The sequence below is a fragment of the Bombyx mandarina genome, chromosome 07 (assembly GCF_030267445.1).
Source record: "Bombyx mandarina strain Sakado chromosome 07, ASM3026744v2".
Taxonomy (NCBI): domain Eukaryota; kingdom Metazoa; phylum Arthropoda; class Insecta; order Lepidoptera; family Bombycidae; genus Bombyx; species Bombyx mandarina.
This window is the reverse complement of record NC_143214.1, coordinates 12,730,449-12,750,260: the sequence shown is the minus strand read 5'-3', so window position 1 is coordinate 12,750,260 and position 19,812 is coordinate 12,730,449. Positions and strand designations below refer to the sequence as shown.

Below are 19,812 nucleotides of genomic sequence, written 5' to 3'. Positions count from 1 at the left end.
ACAAAATCCTTAATATAGTTTATTTAAATACTAACAAAGTACATACACTCGTTACATACAACACAAACATCTATAATATATGAAATGCGCTCTGCTCTACTCAATAATTATTTTAAACTAATTTTATCGCAGACTCTTCACATCTTCGCGTACAGACGTAGAGTTCAGAGGGACCTTATAACATTTTCACATTTCTATTTAAGTATCCTCCCAACCACTCCCCGTTGTTACGGAATACTTTAGATGATAATGTTCTTGAAATAGATAGGTCTTTGTGACGAGGCGGACCAGCTCACGGCCTCCCCTAGTATTAAGTGACTACCGGAGCCCACAGACAACGTCAAGACTTTGGATCCAGAGCACAGGCTGGCTGCGTGGCAGAAATAGTATAATACTGCGGCCGGCGCACGTCGGATCTCATCAGGGCGGTACAATTTGCCTATTTCTACCGCGTAGCGTGATATGTCTCAGTCAGATAGCAATATAGCATCATTACAATACAACATGGTGTGCAACCCTGGAACCACTTAGAATCAGGTAAGCCGAGAGCTTGTCTACTAAACTAAGGCAATGAAAACAAAATAGTTAATAGTTTTTGAAATTATTACAGCTTTAACTCTAGAAACGAGGACTGAAAGCTCACACTGAAGCTTTATATAACTTCGTATCCCACTACAAAGATTGTGAGTAGAAGAAGAAAGCTTTAACCTATTAAATGTTAGTAGTTTTTTAGAATTTTACTATAATATAATACTATATAAAATACATCTAAAATAGACAAATAATAAGTCATCTCTATCTATATTTCGTCGCGCACCGGTCCCCTGTCGAGGCGTACTTTCATTTGGCCAGAGGACATCCGGTTAATAAAAATATATCCGATTTAATTAAAATTAATTTGCGATTTAAAAATAATAATTATTTATATTACTGTCATTCGCCACCACGACTGTTGTAGAGCGTTTATAATGTTGGAAATAATGACAGTAAGCAACGCTAGATTAAACCGTACAATTAGTCTTAACTATTATCTGATGAACTGTCTGTGAAAACTGAAGTCAATGATGTATCTGATATGTCCGAGAGCAAAGTCAAACAAGAGACAGAGAATAGACAGATGGAGATTTCCTTTCTATAACATACAAGCCAGCATTTAGGTTAGCCAGATACAAATTAAAAATAACAATTGCACGATTGAATAATAACACTTTAATTTTCAGTCAGCTTGTAATTTCATTTTCATGAGTGATTAATTTAATTAGATACTATTAAACTAAGTACAGTAGATTAGGGGGAATAGAGACTAGAGTTAGAATAGTGACAAATCAAGGATGTCACAATACTTTTGTCGGGTTGTTAGAGATTTAACTTTGTTGAACTGGAAATGACTTTTATTTAGTGTTTAAGAATATTAAATAGTTTAATTTAGTCATCAAAGTTTTGTAACTCATTAAATATATTAAAAAGCTAATTACCTCATTTTAGGTACCTACCTAACAACTAAATAGTGCCAGCCCTAACGAAAAACTCTATTGTCCCCATACGTAGCCCGAATCACCCCAAAGCAAAGGTGAATCGGGTCAAGCTAGTTTTTTTAGTTTTTGTGTATACATTGTAGTGAACTATGTATAATAACGCATCATATATAAAAATTTAAGGCTCCGGAGCTATTTTAATCTCAATTTTATTGGTATTACCCTAAGGAAACGATTGGAAATTTGTGTTGAATTTGGAAACGGTCCCGATTCCACCTAATCTACGGTAATTTTAGTTTTTTCTACATTTTTATCCGTGGACATTATTAAGGACTTTGAGGGTTTAATCATGCGCTTAGTGCGGGGCGGGGGTGGAGGGCGGTCGGCTCGTGGTCGGCTCGTGGTCAGCGGTGGGCAGTCGGCTCGTGGTCGGCGGTGGGCAGTCGGCTCGCGGTCGGCGGTCGGTTCGCAGTCGGCGGTCGGCTGGCGGTGGGGTTGCGGTCAGTGCGCGAGCCCGTTGCGCTCGGCGAGGGGTCGCGCGGCGGGCGCCGGCAGACGCGAGGGCTTCTTCATGGACGAGACGGGTCCCCGCTCGCAGTTCTCCTTGCCCTGGTGCTCGAGCTGCGGACACACAAACTTACAAAGTCAACATTTATTCATTATACTCATATTTATTTTGTATTGTAAGTGTGAAGCGTTCCGTAGTGTAATTTTTTTAAGAGATTTTATGACCTAGTAACTAAGACCTTTAGGTCAAGTCTATTTTAATTTTAATGAAAACTTTTTTATATGAAAAATGATATCAAATGAAATGAAGTTGATTAATATGAAACGTGGCATGAAATGAAATGAAATAAAACGAGATGATATGATATGGGATGAAAGTTCTCAGTAAAATGGTGGTCATTTACTGAGAACTTTCTCAGTGGACTTTTTGGAGGATCCCGAGAATTTACGTCCAGCGGCTTTGTTTCATTTTTCCACATTTGTGCACTTTCACAGATACTAAACAGTTAATAAACCACCGTTATTATACATTGAAACTTGAAGAAACAATAGACAAAATAAAATAAATCACACAACTTCACTCGTCGCGTTCCCGCTAAAAAGTTCCAAGCAGTGTCACTGTATCACCTCTGTGGCTAGGTTCGGACATTATTGATTGGCACTTTAAAATATAATACGTGTGTAATTGACGGGTAGGACAAGTGACCTCTTCCATACGAGTCTATTATAGTGTCTCCCAATTTAGCCCTTAAGAAACATATGTGTTTAGATGCCCTGCTCGAATTGTTTCCGTTTTTGAAATCACTACAGTGCTTAAGTTATATTCACTTAGAAAGCATCAGAGGTCACCGTGACCTCCGGCTACAGGCCGTCCGTCCATCGTGCACGTCTAACTTGAAATAAATTACTTTATATTTCAACAAATGTATATTGTATGCGCGGTGGAAGTCGGGGGTACCTTCCGCATGTGGTAGATGTCGGTCTCCGACGTGCTCTTGAGTATGTTCAGGTTGTGTTTGGCGGGAGGAGTGAAGTCCGTCAGCTCAGCCTCGTCGACATCTTCCACCACCACACAGTCCTGAAAACAACACAAAGTATGATTTTATTGTATCGCCTAATTATTAAATTTTATGGAGTACTAGTATATCCGTTTGGTGAGTGCTCAAGCATACGACGATTTACTTTTTTTTTACCTACCTATGCTATGATAAGATGGTTTTCGTGTCGTGCCGCCTCCTCACGGTTGACTAAGAAGACTTAAACACTACATAAACATTACTAGTGGGTAATAAAATAGTGGTAAAATGTGGTAAACTGGTAAAATAGTGGTAGTGGATAGTACTACTTTACTATGTGGGTAATAAAATAACTATTTAACTAAATTAAATGTGAAAAGAAATAGTTTATGGGACTTAGCGTCACTAGCTCTTATTTCCACAAAACGTGTATTATATTTTACAAAAACATTTGAGTAATCGTTTTCATTGAAACGTATTACAAATTTGTTGTAGGTACAGCGAGCCGGGCTGTGATCGTGCTCACGCGCGCGGAACAAGCGAACTGTTCTCGAAACGGCAATCCATTGAGGATTCACTATTAATCTTCATAAAATTATTTTTGTTTTTATTTTTATGATTATTAGTGTATAATGTTTATTAATACACTACATTTGTCGCTTAAGTTCATATACGAGAAGCAGCGATGTAACACGAAGGCATCCCGGTCCCGTGTCAGGTCGTTGACCTCGACATCAACAATTTTCAATGCATGGCTTAATACATTAGTAAATATATAAATTGTAAACTTGCATCGTGTCCGCTGTTGTCCCGCAGCCGCTGCAGCCGCTGCAGCAGGCGCGCGTGCGGCGAGGTGGCGGCGAGCGCGCGCGGGTAGCGGTACTGGCAGCGCGCCGGCGTGCGCCCTGCAACGCGACACAACCGCCTTACTTACTCGCTGTCTGCCGGTGGTGGGCCGCCCGTGCTGCTATACTATTGAGACTTCGACCTCACGTCTCAACACATTGAGGTCCGTGGACTCCGCGGCCATACCATACACAGCAAGTGTAGCCGGTCGGCCACACTTGCTGTGTATGGTAGTCCATAATTACTCGTATTTGTGTCGTGTCCATATTGGTGACAAGTACGAATGTAGTGAAAACACAAATTCTTAAAAATGAAATTCATTTGAATTTAGCATGGATTGCCAACTTATTCGTCCCGTACAAAATCTGGATTTCAATTTCGATAATACGAAAAATTACATTATTATTGAAAATAGTGACTGAAAGAGCTTGAATGGTGATTATGTTCAAACCTTTTAAAGTTTCAGTTTAACGGGATGGCTACTCCGCCCTTCAAACCGAAACGCATGACTGTTTCACGGCAGAAATGGGCAGGGTGGTGGTACCTACCCGTGCGGACTTACAAGAGCTGCTACTACCAGTAGGGCAATCAACCATGCACACTCAGTAGTGCGTGGACACACGAAGCTGACCTGTAGGTGAGTACACCCTGTAGCTCTGCGCGAGACACTGCCTCTCCAGATCCTCGTGTCGCTCCACAGCGTCCCTCACTTGTCCCTCCAGACTGAAGGCCTCTTGCTCCATATCCTGCACTCGAGCAGAGTGGTCCGCGCGGAGCGAACGAGACAGACTGACCAGGAAGTCTAAGGTCGAAGCGAGATGGCGAATGTTCTCAATTGTCGTTGTCGTGTTGCTCTGTAATATGAAACCATTTGTATAGTATTTCGTTTCAAACTTTTGTTTATAGTTTATTAACACAGACAAATCCTATTACCAATCTTAAGACAAGAGATCAATCTTCATTAAAAGCTTGTAACATCTATCAAAAAAGCTTGATTTATTAAAAAAATGATATTATTATATGTGATTTCTATTCTATTCTATCAGCCCACAGATGTCCACTGCTGGACATAGTAGACATATATGATTAAAGTTTTATAAATTCAATAAAATCAGGCCACTGTTTTACTAACCAGTTTACTAGAGTTAATTAGAGATTAATTTACAAGTATAGTAACCGGCAAACATCGTGAGCAAATGACCTTGACTGCGCAGAACCGAATTTTAGATCACTTTGGTGGTGAGGGTGAGGCGCGACGGCAGGGGAAATCGTATCGAGCGCGTTATTGGTAGATCAGTCGAACCTTGCGCCCCGCACCGCACCCTCGTTCCGCTTGCTCCCAAAAGTACGCTTGCGTACAGTGAAAAGTCTATCGTTATTAATCGTTAAGTTATATTTTGTTATAATTGCTTGTTGACTTTGTTGCCATTGCTATTTGTTGAGTGTTTGTTGATTTTTTATAAAAAATACACTATGCCGCGACAAACTGGTGTAGTATTCAAAAGAAAGGGTAGAAAAATTGTGTACGACGTATATTGCTTCATTATAAAACAGGGGAAGAATGATATGGAAAAAGTAAAACAGACTTCGGAAGCAACAAAAACATCCGTGAGTACTGTTAGGTGCATTATTAACGAAGCTAAAGGCTCTGGCTTGCTCGCCGTGTTTCGGACTCCGGGTAAGAAAAGATAAGGGAAGAAGAAAGTTACCGGAATGGATAGTTTCGTTCAATCTGTAATAAAAAGATGTAATCATAATAACTACATAACAAGCAGCGAAACTCCGTACCGTAGAAAGGCTTCGAAAAATTTAAAGAAGATATAAATTTTAATGGCTCGGTATGAAGTTTACGACGAATTAAGAAAGAGCTAGGCTTCAGCTGGAAAAAAACAGAAAATAATCGGAAGCTGGTAATTGAAAAAAATTACATGCGATTACTACGAATCGAATATCTTCAAAAAATAATTAATTATAGACAAAAAAGAAGATCGAACCGACCGAGTCGTAAACTACACCGATGAGCCCTATGTCGACTTATCACGATGATGGCGACTCGGGTGATGAAAACAGTGATGATGATAATGGTCAAGATTATCATAACGAAAAAAAATCGCTTCAACTGAACGAAGACCTGGCAACAGCTCTAGTTTTGACTTAATAGAAGGAATATCTATTTTACCCCAAGATTAAATTATTACAATTATTAACCTATATGTTTTGTTGATGTTCTAATAAATATATAAATAAATACATATGTTGATTTTAATAATTTAATTGCATTATGACGCAGAGTAAATAATGTTTTTGCACGTGAGTGTACCATGCGCAAACTTACCCCCACTACGTCAACAAATGCTCAAGAAGTTTGCCGGCTATTATATCAATGTTTGTTGTGACGATATCTGTATATCACACACCTGAATGTTTTGCGTTACACTGTCCACGGTCCTTGCATTCTCGGCGAGCAGATGATCCAGCACTGAATTGGTTTGATCCGTAAACCTTTTGCAGGTTTCATCGTCAATGGTCATAACTTTCTTTACGTCTTGCTGTGAAATACAGAATGATAAATTTAAAACATATTATAAAACTATTGAGACCCTACTAAGGAATTGTTCCTTTTATTTACGATACAATAGCAACTATATTTGAGTTTCAAAACTCATTAAGTCGCAACATTTGTATTGTTGTTTTGAATTTGAATGTTCTGATATTGCTATGTTCAACTATCTCAGGTCTCTGGAGTCTACTAATCTTCCATTTTCAATTTATTTTGACTTTCCAAATCATCCTAAAATTTAATACATTCTATTTATATCTCCTCTCCAGTTTTGTTTCTATGTCTATCTTTATTAATACCCTGCAGTCAAGAGTATGCCCCTCGTATGGTCAGGACGAGTAAGGTATCAATCAGTACACAGTGAGTACATAGTGAGTACACAGTGATTAGGTATACAATAAGTACACAGTGGGTAGACAGACCTGCACACGCGTGGTGGCCCGCTGCACCGCGGCCACGAGTTCGTTGTTGATGTGCTCGACGACTTCCACAACGTTTTTACTAAAAGCTTCCATCTCCGTGCCGACTGCACTAACTCCTGTTTAATAAATCAGACTTCTATTAGGTGGAAAAATGTTTGAAGTTACACTAACAAGAGAGATCTAGTGCACAATATCAGATCGTTTAGGCAGGCAAACTGTAGCAACAATGGTGACACCAACGGGCATCAGATGCGTTGATACATTCGACCGCTTGAACTGTCGCGGTTGAGATGGGACGGTGGTATCAGTCTAGATGGTGTCAGTCTGGGTGGTTTCGATTTGGGTGAAGTCAGGTGGTGCCGGACTAGGTAGTGTAGATCTGGGTGGACGGCAATAGTGTTGCAATTTAAACTAATACATGTAACAACTACATGTTTTGACCAGATCCTATTATATGGACCAGCGATGTGACTCACCCAAATCTCGAGAATTCTTCACACAACAACCGGTTTTCCAGTTACTTTTTCTAATGAGTTTTTTATATGTGGAGTCATAAGTTCATTTCGCCCTTTTTCAGAGTTAAAAATCCTACCCTTACTTATAACTAAAACATAAGAACTCAACCTTCTTCAAACTTAACAACTTCAACTTACCTTCTTCAAATTCCTTCCCGTAACTCTTGAAACTATTTTCATCTTCAGCTATATGGTTCTCGCAGTACGAGGCGTGTTCCTCTGCCTGGTCCAGAGCCTCCGAGGTTACTTGAAGCTGGGCGTTCTGTAGCTCGATGTAACGGGACATCCTCTCTTCTAATAATGCCTTCTCGCCTTTTATCTCTGTTTCATCAATTGATAAGTTAATATAAGCGGAAGAAAGGATCTTTAATATGTCATGTAGGTACCGTGCCATGTTTGTACAAAAAAAAACTGTAACGTCGGTAAAAGTAACGCCATCTGTCATCAAATGGCAGAAACGAATATATAAAAAAAACTAGTAATATCGAGAACGCTCGAGAAGTGTAACGCCATCTATTATCAAAGAGCGAAAATACATCGAAACGACTAGTACTACCGGAAATGTTCTCGGTAAATGTAGAGCAGTCGTGTCGACTATAAAAGCGTTGCAGAGGTGACGCGATGGCAGTTAGTAAGCGGTTCTACTCAAAGCGAAACAGCAAACGGATCACCTGAAGCAAAACGGTGGTAGGACATCTTGTGAGTCCACACGGGTAGATACCACCACCCACCTATTTCTGCCGTGAAGCAGTAATGCGTTTCGGCTTGAAGGGTGGGTCAGCAGTTGTAACTATACTGGGATCTTAGAACAAAAATCTCAAGCCCTAGCTTGCCACCATTTACGTTGTAGATGTTTATGGGCTCTGGTAACCACTTAACACTGGGTGGGCTGTGAGCTCGTTCACTCAACTGCAAAAAAAAATACAAAAGGGGGGCGAAGTGAATTGCGAATTTTAAAGTGTGCCTTAAATTGTCTAAGGTTTAAATAGAGTCTCAATTTGTATCTCGGTGAAAGTTTTATTTATCCCAAGCCCTAGCGCGTAACAATACTGTGGCTGCTATTAAACTATATCAAGTCACTTGGCGTTGGTCACAGTCATGTAGTGTTACACCGTAAACACAATACTGAGTACACTAATAATATATCAATAAAATAAGTGCTCACTTTAGTATCTATACAGATATGCATAACACACAAACCTTGCATTTTGACTTCTAATTTACATTCTAAGGCTTTTTTCTCGCTCTCAACGTGTCGAGCTAGTCTCTCTTCTAGTAGTCTTCTCTCCTCGTCCATCCAGGCGCTGAGGCGCAGGTCCGTCTCCTCCCTTTCCTTCTGGATTTCAGTTAATTGTTTCTCTAGTCTTTGTTCAATGTAACATTTTTCTTGTTGAAATTCCTGTTAAATGTTATTAGACAAATTAAAAGAGAGTTCTACTGTTTAATATTAGTTTCGTTGATAGCGACAAGAGAATAGGAAAGGAAAGGGAACAGATATAGCAGGAGGAAAAAGCTTTGGGAGACAGGACTTGAAGTGATGGGATAAAGCTAGTATCTAACCAGCCGGACGCGCTTTCCTATTCTACAAATCGACGAACGAAAGTGGCGACAAGTTAGAAAAAAAATTGGCAGTCTACATTTTGAGGGGCCCTGATTTGAAGGGGAGAGAGGTATTGTGATAGAAAATAAATAATTTATTAGTAATAGTGTATTGTGTGTGCATTGCATGTTTTTTATTTAAGCCCAGCTGGTTTTAAGTGATTACTGGAGCCCATAGACATCTACGACGTAAATACGCCACCCACCCAGAGATATAAGCTCTCAAGGTCTCAGTATAGTTACAATGGCTGCCCCACCCTTCAAACCGAAATGCATTATTGCTTCACGGCAGAAATAGGCAGGACGGTGGTATCTACCCGTGTGGACTCATAAGAGGTCGTACCACCAGTAATTACGCAAATTATAATTTTGCGGGTTTGATTTTTATTACACGATGTTATTCCTTCACCGTTAAAGTTAATCGTGAACATTTGTTGAGTACATATTTCATTAGAAAAATTGGTACTCGCCTGAGATTCGAACACCGGTGCATAGCTCAACACAAATGCACCGGACGTCTTATCCTTTAGGCCACGACTCGTTCTCATATACCACTTATTCTCATTTAGCTTCCTTATGAAATCATATTTGATCATGGATGCTTTATACCTAGCAATACTGACTTGAAACCGTTCTTTAGGCGTAGTGAGTTAAATTACTAGTGCAACATTTCGTTTCAAAAAGTAAGGCGCAGATCTTTTTCTATCTAGTGTTGAACAGGGCGACTCTACCTGCAGACACGCTTGCACCGCGAGACGCGCGCGCGCCGCCTGCTCCCGCGCGCCGTCCCGCCGGGCCGCGTGCAGCACGCCGCGTGCGAGCCGCGCGTCCCGCCCGCGCGTGTCGAACGCTGCGTGCGCACGCTGCAGTGACGTCACGCGCTCCGCCGCTCCCCTGTACTGTGCACAGACGCTCAGTATTATTATTTAACAACACCCTGTTAATTCTCTCAACAAGACTTCAATGTCTTTTTTATAGTTTTAATCAATTATAAATGTTAGTTTAATAATCAACTTAATTAAAAATTTACGTGAATTTTTTATTTGTATAGATCAACTTTGTACTTCTAAAGTTTTTTTTATATATTTTTATTGCCCTTGTTGGCTGACGAGCATACGGCCTACATGGTGGTGAGTAGTACCGTCGCCCATGGACGTCAGCAATGCCAGGGGCAGAGGCAAGCCGCTGCGTACCGCTAAGTACTCTCCACAAGCCTCGTTTGAAGAAGGACATGTCATAGCGCTCGAGAAACACCGTGAAGTGGAGTTCATTACAAAGCCGAATGGTACGTGGCAAAAGAGACCTCTGGAAACGCACTGTGGATGACCGCAGTGGCTCCAGGTAGTATGGATGAACTCTACTCCGGTGGCGGTGCGATGGTAAAAACGAGATGATGAGACTTCTATCCTCATCATTTGGCGTCATCGTCATCGTTTATGTGAAAATTAAGATTGAACAACAACCTGTACGATATGAATTCTTATTGACACTAAGTTACTCACCCACTGCTCGACAAATCTAGCGATGTGTCCTTTGAGGTCCACGTTGGTGGCCGCGACTAAGGTATCGTTAGCACTCTCCACTAATGAATCTCCAACAGCACAGATTGCCATCTTGTGCTCGCTTACCATCGACCGAGCTTCGTTTCGATGTTGTTCTGTTGTTGTAACCAATGAGGTCTGTGTGTCCGATGCTAGGGATCTTATCTGTGAAATGTGTTAATTTAAAACTGTCAGTTTCTGAAAATTAGCTATACCTAAGCAGCATGATAGAGTAACAATTTATTAGGTAGTGTGTAATTAAAATATTTTCAAAAGTACAGAGCACTAACTGTGATATCTTCATGTAGGTTTTTTTAATTGCTTAGTTGGATGGACGAGCTCACAGCCCACCTGGTGTTAAGTGGTTACTGGAGCCCATAGACATCTACAACGTAAATGCGCCACCCACCTCGAGATATAAGTTCTAAGGTCTCAGTATAGTTACAACGGCTACCCCACCCTTCGAACCGAAACGCATTACTGCTACACGACGGAAATAGGCGGGGTGGTGGTACCTACCCGTGCGGACTCCCAAGAGGTCCTACCACCAGTAACATTTAAGACTATCAACGAGAAACATTATATTTTTTACATTATTTACTACATACTATTTTATTTGTCTTCGTAACTAGCCGAATTAAAAATATACTTTAATAATATTCTATATCATACCTCATTGATAGTTCTCTCCATCATTCCGATTAACTCTTCCAATTTAAGTTTGCTTTCTTCTTGTGTGCGAGTGCTATTGTCTGTATAGTCATCTGTAGAGATGTAATGGAATCTTTAAATAGCACTGTACTGCGTGCTGACAACGAGCCAGTAAATTATAAGTAATTAACTTACTCATAGCATCATCGAGGGATTTCAGTGCCGCAGTAATGTTCTCTACGTAATGCCCAATGCCAGCAGTTAGGTGCTCCCGGTGTTGTGAGGATTGTTCAACGTAAGTTTTAGTCACTTCTAAATTAACATTTTCTAATTGCCTGTGGATTGTAAAATAGCCAAGATAAGGTTACCTAAATAATTCCTAAGCAGCCCACATAAAACAATGCCAGATAGACAATGTATCATAACATCTTCTGACATAAAATGGGAAGGCTATTTTAAAAGTATTCTTAATGGCGTTCGCAACTGTTCAGTTATGTCTGGCATTATTGTTAATCACTCATCATAAGGTGGCTCGTGTATTATAAAAACACAATAAAAATACAATAAGACAATAAAAATCTCACCTCCTCTTTTCAACACTATCATGCAAGCAAGCGACATGTGTGGTGGCGACGTCTACTGTGGCCAGCAACTGATTCGCTTGTTGAGTGAGAGTTTGTTCCGTGTCGCGATGTTTCAGAACTAAATACTGTTGCTCTTCAAATTGTTGTTTTGTTGTCTTCAGAACCTATAACAACATTTGTATTACTAAATATTAATCGATATTTGCTGACACCAGAACATATTCCAAGCTTGTATTCACTATTGATACGGTGTTATGTGAACCCGCATTTATGTCTAACGGCTCCAGTTATCAATTAGCATCAGGTAGGCCGTGAGCTCGTCCACCCACTTAAGCAATAAAAAAGCGTTTTGGTTAATAAGTGGGCCGTGGAAAAACATTGAGATTTCGATCTTATGTCTTATGCTGGGCAGCTATATTCAAATTGCGTCTATAGGCTCTATAGTGCACTTTATGGAACACTAGCGACCCGCCCTCGCTTCGCTTCGGAAACATGAAATTTTATTATTGATTATTTACAACATCACATTAGAAACCTCAAAACTAACAGTATTTCTTCACTATTTAATGGATGTTATTATACATATAAACCTTCCTCTTCAATCACTCTATCTATTAAACAAAACCGCATCAAAATCCGTTGCGTAGTTTTAGAGATTTAAGCATACATAGGGACAGACAGATATAGGGACAGAGAAAGCGACTTTGTTTTATACTATGTAGTGATGAGCTACAGTTTTGAGCAATCAAAGTCAGCATCCACTTACATTACAGGTATCTGCTAATCTCGCATTTGTTTTGTTCAATTTATTCTTTGTTTCATTGAGCTCGGCATCCCTGCACTCCAACTGTCGACTCAAGTTACTAAAGACATTCTCCATCTTATCTCTTTCCTCTTCCATCGCTCTCTTTTTTAACAAGAGTTCTTGTATCTCCTTTCTTTGTTCTTCCTGTTTCAATGTTATCTCGGCGAAGGTTTCATTCGCTAGATATACTCCTGGAAATTATGATTATAATCTATAATTTAAGTATAATATATTCAAGGGTGTATTAAATACATAATATTGGTATACCATTTACTACCATTATTATATTTAGGCAGTATCGTTACAGCAGTTATAGACCATGTGAAAACTTTTAAAATGTCTGAATGATGTCAAAACCTGGGCTGTTTTGGAGGTCAAAAACTGATTTCAAATGAAACATTCTATGCCATTACACGCACAGAAAAAAGAAGGGATATTCCATTTTTTTAATTGTTCAAAATGCATTGGTTTTATGCTGCTAGGACTCTTGGTGTATTTGTAAAAAATACACAATGTGCTAAATGAAGTAATGAACTAGATATTCTAGACTGACTATGAACATCACATCAATTGGTGCAGATATTGTGGTTTCGCAACTGATCTATACTAATATTATAAAGAGGAAAGATTTTTGTTTGTTGGTTTCGAATAGGCTCCGAAACTACTGGACCGACTTGGAAAATTCTTTTTCCATTAGAAGCCGACATTGTCCCTGATGAACATAGGTTACTTTTTTTTTTTTTTTTTGTGTTTATGTGTGTTTTAATGTTTCCGAAGCGAAGCGAGGGCGGGTCGCTATATTTATATAAAATTGTTATGTTGTGTATGAAACAAATGATTGTTCTTGATGAATAACGATATTAAAACAACATTTTCACACATGTTCAACTGTTGTGAAAGATAATGAGATATGTTTAATTTACCATTTTTATCCCTTGCAGCTTGTAGATCCCTCTTCAATCTGTCAATTTCTTCAGCATATTCTTTCAATATAGCTTTCTTTGTCATTTTCTGGTTGATCTCAGGCTTGTTCTGAATGTTCTTTGCTCTGTGAGCATACTCAAGAGTGCTCATGGTCTCTTCCAGGTCCTTGTGTCCGGGTGAGATTGTAGCAATAATTGATGTTTTGGTTCTACCACCGAGGGATTCTTGCAGGATCCTGGTTAGTTTTGATTCTCTGTGGAAGATTTAGAATTTCAAAATAGTTCGCTTTGCGTAATAGAACATACAAGGTGTCCTGCAACTTCGGTATCTTAATTTTTCTAGCCACTTAATTAGATCTGGTCTGCTGATGTTAATAAAGTCATAATCGCTTGAAGATCTGTGGCAATCATTAAATCAAAATTAATTAAATTACCTATAAGGAACATGAGGATGCCTTTCCACAAGTGCAGTGATGACCCTCCCAAGAGTTAGCAGAGACTGGTTGATGTTCACACACTCCCGGGCCCTCTCCCGCTTGGCTGGGTTGTCAGAACCAGCTTTGCTGATGTTCTCTGAGCCAGCGAGATCCACCAGGTTTAGCTTGCCTATCTTCACCAGCTCCTCGCCCTCAGGACTGTTTTCCTTCATGTGGACTACGATTGTGAACACGGTGTGGGAGCGACTAGAAATAAAATTAATCAAATTAAATAGCAGATAATTTTAATTTTTTCATGTTAAATTTTAGTGTTTAATTTTTTTTATTTATTGCCTAGATGGGTAGACGAGCTCCCAGCCCACCTGGCGTTAAGTGGTTACCGGAGCCCATAGCCATCTACAACGTAAATGCGCCACCCACTTTGAGATATAAGTTCTAAGGTCTAAGGTCTCAGTATAGTTACAATGGCTACCCCACCCTTCAAGCCAAAACGCATTACTGCTTCACGGCAGAAATAGGCAGGGTGGTGGTACCTACCTGTGTGGTCTCACAAGAGGTCCTACCACCAGTAATTACGCAAATTATAATTTTGCTGGTTTGATTTTTATAACACGATGATATTCATTCACCGTGGAAGTCAATCGTGTTTGTTAAGTACGTATTTCATTAGAAAAATTGGTACCGGCCTGCGCGATTCGAACACCGGCGCATCGCTAAATACGAATGCACCGGACGTCATATCCTTTCGGCCACGACGACATCAAAATTATAAGTATTTCTCTTGGTCTCCTCGGCAATTGTTACCTTGGTAACATCCCTACTATTAGTGTCAACCAGTGTTAATTAAAAAATATTGTTTCTACCTGGACTGTGCGTTCATGAGTGTCGAAGCTACTTTCTTCCTTTCCTGTCCTTGGGCCATAATTCTGAACACTTCCTTTTTGTTGTAGACCTGCAAGAATATCATAAAATTAAGAAATAAAACAATTTATCTCCTTGCAGATAATAGAAAAAATAAACAGCTTTAAAAAAAAGGTAGGTGTGCAATTTGGTGCACTTGAAAGAAGTCAAACTTCTTTTGCGGTGCGTTACTGTGTGTTGTGGTTTTCTATATTTTTCATGCTTAAATCAAATTTCTCTTATAATAAGGAATGCTGTGTATAAGAGAAACGACCTAGCTCGCATTATCCCTTCCCTCTCTCCACGATCGCTCTGTCTATTGTCTCACTCTCGCTCTTCCTAAATTGTATCTTTTCTCTCTAGCCATAATGAATCTGTCGCGAGTTAAATTTCACTCTCAACGCGCCTAAAGAAGTATGACTTCAAAACTATTTTATTTACGTATAGCATTCATCAAGATGTCCTAAAAATAAAAGCTGATCATTTATAACATCTCGGTACTTACAGTTATCTCTTCTAGCCCATTTACAATATTAGATCCTTTCCTAGTGACATCTTCATAAATCCTGAGCTTGGAATTGTCTTCAGATGTTGCCAGCAAGTCAAAGAGCTCTTCATTATATAGTTCCAAGTAAGATACACGGACCGTGTATTCGGTGTTAGAAATACGAAGCTCATCAAAAAGTTGGCTTAGGGCACGTGGTATTATACCGGCTAATGGATCCTGTGTATTGAATTTTAAATTATTTAAGGCTACCAAAATAGTTTACTTTTAAAAAAATTTTTTGGAGTTTACTCCTTTAGAATCGATTTACATATATAGGCCCGGGGTATGAAAATTATGGGGACCAAAATCGTACTAGCATGTCACACGAAATGCGTTATGCGCATGTCACACGAAATGCGCGCCGGGCTGCTGCGCCGGCAGTCCGCCACAAAGCCTCGTACTGATCGCGCGTTTCTCTCATTATTGTATTTTCATATATTTGTTAGTCGTTTGTTTTGTGTCTCGTTAATTTGTTAATAATCTGTAGTGTATCGTGTTGTCGTAATATAGAACTATTTCTCGTATTGTTTCGTTTAATTTTTTATATCCAGTAAACTCCAGTCGTGCGTCGGAGCGGACACACACACTTTTTTTTTTTATTGCCCTTGTAAGCAGACAAGCACACGGCCCACCTGATGGTGTGTGGTTACCGTCGCCCATGGATTTCAGCAATGCCAGGGGCAGAGCCGAGCCGCTGCCTACCGCTTAATACTCTCCACAAGCCTCGTTTGAAGAAGGACATGTCATAGCGCTCGGGAAGCACCCTGGAGGGGAGCTTATTCCATAGCCGGATTTTACGTGGCAAAAAAGACCTCTGGAAACGCACTGTGGATGACCGCAGTGGCTCCAGGTAGTATTGATGAACTCTACTCCAGTTGCGGGTGGTGCATGGTAAAAACGAGATGGTAAAAAGCTACAGAATGATGAGGTATACAATACTTCAAATGAGATTTGAACAAGTCTATAGCTAAATTGTTACTGGCATTGCATGACTCACAAAAGTTATTAATAATATGAACTGCAGTAACAAATACGATTTCTATAGAAACTTAAAAATTAATTAAGGCATGATGTAAAAACTACATTAATGTGTTGAAGAAATATTTGAATAATAAAACCAAAGCATGCATGTTACATTTTTATAGCTAATTGAATCACCCATTACATGTAATAGTACTCTAAACAAAAACCCTAAAGTGACTACTAATTGTACAAAGTTTCAAGACAGCTAGATAGACAATCAATTACATCACACAGATATAGGAAGATACAGATACAGGTAGGCAGTGGCTTGGCTATGCCCCTGGCATTGCTGAAGTCCATGGGCGACGGTAACCACTCACCATCAGGTGGGCCGTATGCTCGTCTGCCTACAAGGGCAATAAAAAAAATTGTATAATGAATATGAATAAGCAGACTGACCTTTTGCCAAGTAGTTTCATCACCAGTATTTTCTCCGACCATTGTGTGGGTCTTGCCAGTGCCTGTCTGACCGTAAGCAAAGACAGTGCAGTTGTAGCCAGCCAGCACTTCTTCGATGAGTGGGCTGACCACCTCTTGGTAAACTTCCACCTAAGCAAAGGAATATGGGGTTACTTCACAAACTTTAAAACTTTTCAGCTGGCACTATTCTTACTTATCATAACTAGGAAACATTCTCAGAAACTCACATTGATCAATAGCATTGATATTGTCCGTGTAGCTTTCGGATATGAAAAATCTCCCCGAACTTTTTTTTTTTATAGTTTAGATGGGTGGACTATCTCACAGCCCACTTGGTGTTAAGTGGTTACTGGAGCCCATAGACATCCACAATGTCAATGCGCCACCCACCTTGAGATATAAGTTCTAAGGTCTCAAGTATAGTTGCAGCGGCTGCCCCACCCTTCAAACCGAAACACATTACTGCTTCGCGGCAGAAATAGGTAGGGTGGTGGTACCTGCCCGTGCGAACTCACAAGAGGTCCTACCACCAGTGTATATCATCAAGCAAAATAAATTATTAAAACAATGATATAACCATACTAGTGCTCAAACCCTGCAGGCTAGTTCCAAGTTCCAGTACTCACTTATTAACAGGGGAGTGATCAAACTGTTCAACTGTGACTGACATCAAAAAACAGCAAGTAAAACATAAATACAGGGATTTTACATTTATATTAAAGTAGAACATTATGTAAATGTATGTCCAGGAAAGGGTTGCCTTACATCCAACATAGTAGTGGTAGGATATGCTATTATAAATCTACACTTATAGCATATAGCCTATAGCATAATTTATAATAATGCACATGTATGTCCAGGAAAGGGTTGCCTTACACCCAACATAGTAGTGGTAGGATATGCTATTATAAATCTACACTTATAGCATATAGCCTATAGCATAATTTATAATAATGCACTCTATGCCCCTGTGTACAAGAGTCACTGTTAACCAAACTCAATGGAAGAAGTTAGAGCAGGCAGGCATGCATGATGGCATACCAGCAGGTAATTTTGGGACCTCAATCTTCAAAATAAGGATAATTACTTTATTCCTGCCTGTAAGTTGTTTTTACCTGGTTAGCATAAGGAGCAAATGCTCTGTCAAAGGTGAACTTCTTGGTAATGCTGTTCTGCTGTGAGATCCTTACAACAACCTCCTTGTTATTGTGCACTTCAACTACCCCCAAAGATTTGAGGTCTCGTTCCCGTTGGTTGAGTGGTCTGGAAATATTTATAGTTATTTTGCTATTAATGTAATGCATTTTGGCATAGTTGTGAACAGCTTCCAGATTATGTGGTGCTAATTGGCCAATGGAAGTCTTAGACAACACGATATATATTATATATACACAATATCTGATATTCAATTCGATTATTTGTATCTAATTCAATTTTTTATTAAATCTGTCATTGTAAATCCATTTCTCTACATTTTTAGTGTACAACTGTACAGTTTAGAACAAACAAACAAAAAACCTAGTAGAATTGAACCAGGCCCTGATTTCAAAATGGTGTGAATAAAATACCAACTTGCATTCAAGTGCTGTGTTGGATAATATCCAGTTTTTCAATTTGACAAGTTGATACTCTGAGTGAGTGCTCAATATGTTTGTTCTGGTTTTTTTATAGGTACCCATTAGATCCAAGCAAACTCATTGGTGAAACACTAATAAATTCAACTATTGGGCCACAAGAGTTTTTTTACATCGTAGCTATAACTTTCATAGGGCCAACAGAAATAGTTAGTCACATTTTGAAATTTAATTTCTTTATGTTTAATCTTTGGTGATAATACAATTAGGTAAATTAGTTAAATTTGTATATGCCAAAAGCTGATGAATGATGATTTGGAATAATGAACCATTAGTTTTTAAAATGGAACACGTATTCTTTTTTTCAAAACCTATGAATTAACGTTACGAAGAAGCATTTTAATTGATTTCTTTTCAATTTTGGATGTACTGGAGGCATTTGGAATGTCCTAAGACTGTCGTCCTTTGGAATTGCATAAAACGTACTATTGTATATCGATGAATGGTGTTTGATGTATTGTATTAAAGTATTTAATTACTTAATTAATTATCCAAATATCCATAGGACTGATCAAGAATTAAAACTTATGAAATTACCTCAAACGAACAAACACTTGGATATTTTGATTCTTTTCTTTCCGACATCCTTTCTCCGACGTCATATTGACACCGCACACATAAACTATTACACAAACAAATTATTTATGTTATCACAAATATACTATTTTTTCTTCGTAATCATACAAAAAATCGTCAATATTTGAAAATTATCACGAAATACGTTGCAGTCGTTGGACCAAGCTGAATTCAAAATTTGTATTAATGTTACCAGTATACAAAATCATTTCTAGCAAAGCAGCACAACCATATCGACTATTTTCACTTAGTCGAGTAAGATTTTCAATATAATACATAGCGTTGAAATTAAAAGAGTCTAGAACGAATTCTTCAGATTTCAAGGAGCAAATTATTTTTAATCAAAAGGTTATTTGAAAGAATACACGCAAAAATATGCTATATTTGCTAAAAGCAAAAATCGTCACATAGGTATAGAAGAAGAGAGATATGAATACTAAAAAAATGGAATCATTAGTAATTAACACTTTTTTACACAATGTATTTAATTATTAATATCCAATTCCACTATTAAACGTACTTTTATGGCTTAATATTGCGTTTATTATTTTAGTTTGATTATTTCCTAAGTAAGGGACTAAGAATACAAGAACATTTGAATATTGGATGAAGACTTTTGGGCTGGAACACGAGGTATCAATTATGTGAATTACTTGACTTTGTAATTTTGTTAATTTAGAGTTCCTTCGTGTTGTTAATTCTTATACATCGTGTATTATCTATGTACTAACGTGATAATGGGTTATTAAATGGTAGCTGGGTAAATGGGAAAGTACATAGATGTTTAAAAATTATAAAAAAATTCTAGATGAGTCTTCTATTTCTCTTCTA

The 19,812-nt window shown here is 38.8% G+C and overlaps 1 protein-coding gene across 3 annotated transcripts; it reads right to left on the bottom strand.

The window, feature by feature from the left end:
- Positions 1–2: 2 nt before the first annotated feature.
- On the bottom strand, positions 3–19,169 carry Klp61F (Kinesin-like protein at 61F). Of its 3 annotated transcripts, none has more exons than XR_016323351.1 (22): positions 18,943–19,169; positions 17,887–18,034; positions 16,751–16,900; positions 15,287–15,505; positions 14,745–14,833; positions 13,879–14,127; positions 13,445–13,698; positions 12,483–12,712; positions 11,717–11,880; positions 11,328–11,467; positions 11,154–11,245; positions 10,443–10,646; positions 9,672–9,839; positions 8,542–8,740; positions 7,480–7,662; positions 6,827–6,942; positions 6,262–6,393; positions 4,476–4,698; positions 3,791–3,903; positions 2,941–3,060; positions 1,910–2,096; positions 1,741–1,873 (listed from the first exon to the last, which is right to left on the bottom strand). XR_016323351.1 is itself a non-coding variant. In XM_089728874.1 (22 exons), exons 1-21 carry the CDS (start codon positions 19,005–19,007, stop codon positions 1,977–1,979), a joined length of 3,378 nt encoding a protein of 1,125 aa, XP_089585000.1. In that variant the 5' UTR covers positions 19,008–19,169; the 3' UTR covers positions 1,883–1,923; positions 1,975–1,976. The 3 variants fall into 3 exon arrangements, 2 of the variants coding, with proteins under 2 accessions (XP_089584999.1, XP_089585000.1); XM_089728874.1 differs by lacking the exon at positions 1,741–1,873 and having other exon boundaries at positions 1,883–1,923; positions 1,975–2,096; XM_089728873.1 differs by having other exon boundaries at positions 3–2,096.
- Positions 19,170–19,812: the final 643 nt, after the last annotated feature.

Excerpts from the sequence above, each read along its gene's own strand:
- Klp61F (XM_089728873.1), bottom strand. The coding sequence starts at position 19,007 with ATGACGTCGGAGAAAGGATGTCGGAAAGAAAAGAATCAAAATATCCAA. Across the intron at positions 18,035-18,942 it reads CAAGTGTTTGTTCGTTTGAG|ACCACTCAACCAACGGGAAC; the intron begins GTAATTTCATAA and ends AAATATTTCCAG. Across the intron at positions 6,943-7,479 it reads CGGGAAGGAATTTGAAGAAG|GAGTTAGTGCAGTCGGCACG; the intron begins GTAAGTTGAAGT and ends TTTATTAAACAG.